The 2,329-nt window shown below is 45.9% G+C and overlaps 1 protein-coding gene across 1 annotated transcript in view; it reads left to right on the top strand.

Moving 5' to 3' along the window:
* Positions 1 to 2,136: 2,136 nt before the first annotated feature.
* Positions 2,137 to 2,329, top strand: part of MFHAS1 (malignant fibrous histiocytoma amplified sequence 1) — a 129,640-nt gene continuing 129,447 nt past the window's right edge. Inside the window, exon 1 of the mRNA XM_011970769.1 lies at positions 2,137 to 2,203. Coding sequence (XP_011826159.1) covers positions 2,137 to 2,203 — 67 coding nt within the window. The remainder of the gene's footprint in view (positions 2,204 to 2,329) is intronic.

The following is a 2,329-nucleotide window of genomic DNA, read 5'->3' as shown; positions in this document are numbered from 1 at the left end:
TCAGCCTCCTGAGTAGCTGGGGGAGCTACAGGTGCACACCACCACGCCTGGTTAATTTTTGTATTTTTAGTAGAGACAGGGTTTTGACATGTTGGCCAGGCTGGTCTCGAGCTCCCAACCTCAAGTGATCCACCACATCAGCCTCCCAAAGTGCTGAGATTACAGGCATGAGCCACCATGTCCGGCCATTTTTTTTTTAAATAATTTTTTAAATAAAAATATTATTTAAAAAATGAACACCATGAATTGCATGTCATCTTTGCACAGGGGCCATGCTTAATCCTCTCTGTATTATTCCAATTTTAGTATATGTGCGGCTGAAGCAAGGGTTTTCATTTTTTCAATTGATTCCAGCTTCTGCAGAAGGAAGTATAATTTTCTGATGGCTTCTAAAGAGGAACAGTTAGCAGTTATTGAGATATAATCCTGTAAGGTGGTGTAGGATGGTGATATGATGCCTACTCGTCTCCTTACCCAGGCTGAGTTCAAATTTGTGTTAGAAGGAGCTGCAGGATGGAGAATTTGGGGTCTGGCTCAAGAACAGTGTGAGTACAGGTGATAATCACAGGGGAATACATTGCACATGGGGAGTTAGCAGTCCTGCCTCTACCTTGCTGGCTGATTGAGAAGTCACTTTGAGCCCATTTCCTCCTCTGTGGGGGGAATAAAAGGTCAGCCTAGATAAAACAGAATATTTCTTGTAAATTTCTGACTGTCTATGGAAGGGAGTGTGGGTAGGGCCACCCTGAGCCATTTGAACTCTTGGGAAGTCCTTCAGAGTGAACACAGACCAGCTCTCACTGTTCACTTACTCACATTTCACCTGTGGTGTCAGAGCCTCGGGACCCAGCAGAACTGGGGAACATCTTCCAGTTACAGCATGTAGTCCCTGCAGCCTGATAACCATCACTGGGGTGGATTTCCAGCCTCAGATGTTCAGGTGCTCTCTTTGGAAACACAAACTTCTCACGTTACTGCACCAAATATGGGTACCCAAATGACAGCCATAGCGCATGTCGGGTAGAGCTGCATTGGGTCAAGTGGTGCCTTTAATCAATTAAATGCAGTTTTCGTCCCTGAAAACTATTTGCTTCCTTATCAACCAACCTGAAGGGAATTATGGGGGTGACATTGGGAGTCTTGGTGGGTTTCCAGGCTTTCATAAGTTCGGGAGAAATTATTGACTTAGCATAGATGTGAGCTCAAAAAAACATTTCCTAACAGCAAGAAAAGTAAGCATTTCAGCTGCAAAATGGACTGTAAGTGTTTCCTGAAATAGCTGTTTTCTTGAATCCACAGAGCAACATGTACTATATTACTGGGGATATAGTATTTGTTTCACAGGGTTGTTGTGAAGATAAACGGGATACCCCAGATAAAACACCTTGTGTCGCCGCCATCTTAACAACCCTCCTTTAGGCTGGCGGGTCACCTGCTCAAAAGCCTTCGCCAGGGGGGTTAAAACCTGTGTTTTAGTAGGTTTGATACCGGTGGGCTGAGGGAGATCCTCTAACGCCAGTGCGACCTTGACCCCAGCCAATGTCCAGGCTCTTGACACTATCCAGAGAATGAGTTCAAAGACAACTCAGAAAATAGTGACAATATGGAGATTTATTGCAAAGAGAAAAGTACACACTCAGGAAAATGGATTGTGGGTGTACTCAAGAGAGGGCCACGCAAACGGGGCTTGGGGCTGCTACCTCTATGGGTTTCTTTAACCAAGGGGTGAAATACTCATGAAAATTCCTGGAAAAGTGTGGCGATTTTTCGGGACTGTGGTGCCACCCATTTTTACTTCAAATATGGGTGTCCCCGGAACTGTCATGGCACTGGTGTGATTTAGGATGTTAAAGAGCATATAATGAAGTCTTAGGAGAAACCTAAGTCAAATCCAGGACCACGTTGCGTCCAGCCAGTCTTAGCCCGCCTGGTACACACCCTGGTTTTCAGGGTCGTATCAGCCCATAGACTCTAGTCAAGTGAAACTGCTGCCTGGAATTTTTTTTCTCCTGTGACCACCCTGCATTACTCCTGTCTCATGCTCAACACGAAATAGGGCCTCAGGAAATAGTTACCAAATGAATGAATGGTTGCCTATTCTGCTTTTGTTTAACCACACTCTTGTCTTAAGCTCCTATGACGATACCCAGGGCCCCCGAGTTCTGCCAGTTCCACTACGGCATGGATGCAGGGCGAGTGGCAGGTGAGCAGGTAAAGGATGAGTAAGGGAAGCCGGCAAATCCGACGCATTAGAGAACAAGAAAAAGAAATCCTTAGAGACTGGGGGCCAACAAAGAGCCAGGCGCGGGCGAACCCACAACCAGAACCC

This window comes from Mandrillus leucophaeus, unplaced genomic scaffold (genome assembly GCF_000951045.1).
Source record: "Mandrillus leucophaeus isolate KB7577 unplaced genomic scaffold, Mleu.le_1.0 Scaffold97, whole genome shotgun sequence".
NCBI lineage: Eukaryota > Metazoa > Chordata > Mammalia > Primates > Cercopithecidae > Mandrillus > Mandrillus leucophaeus.
This window is presented reverse-complemented; position numbering and strand designations above follow the sequence as displayed.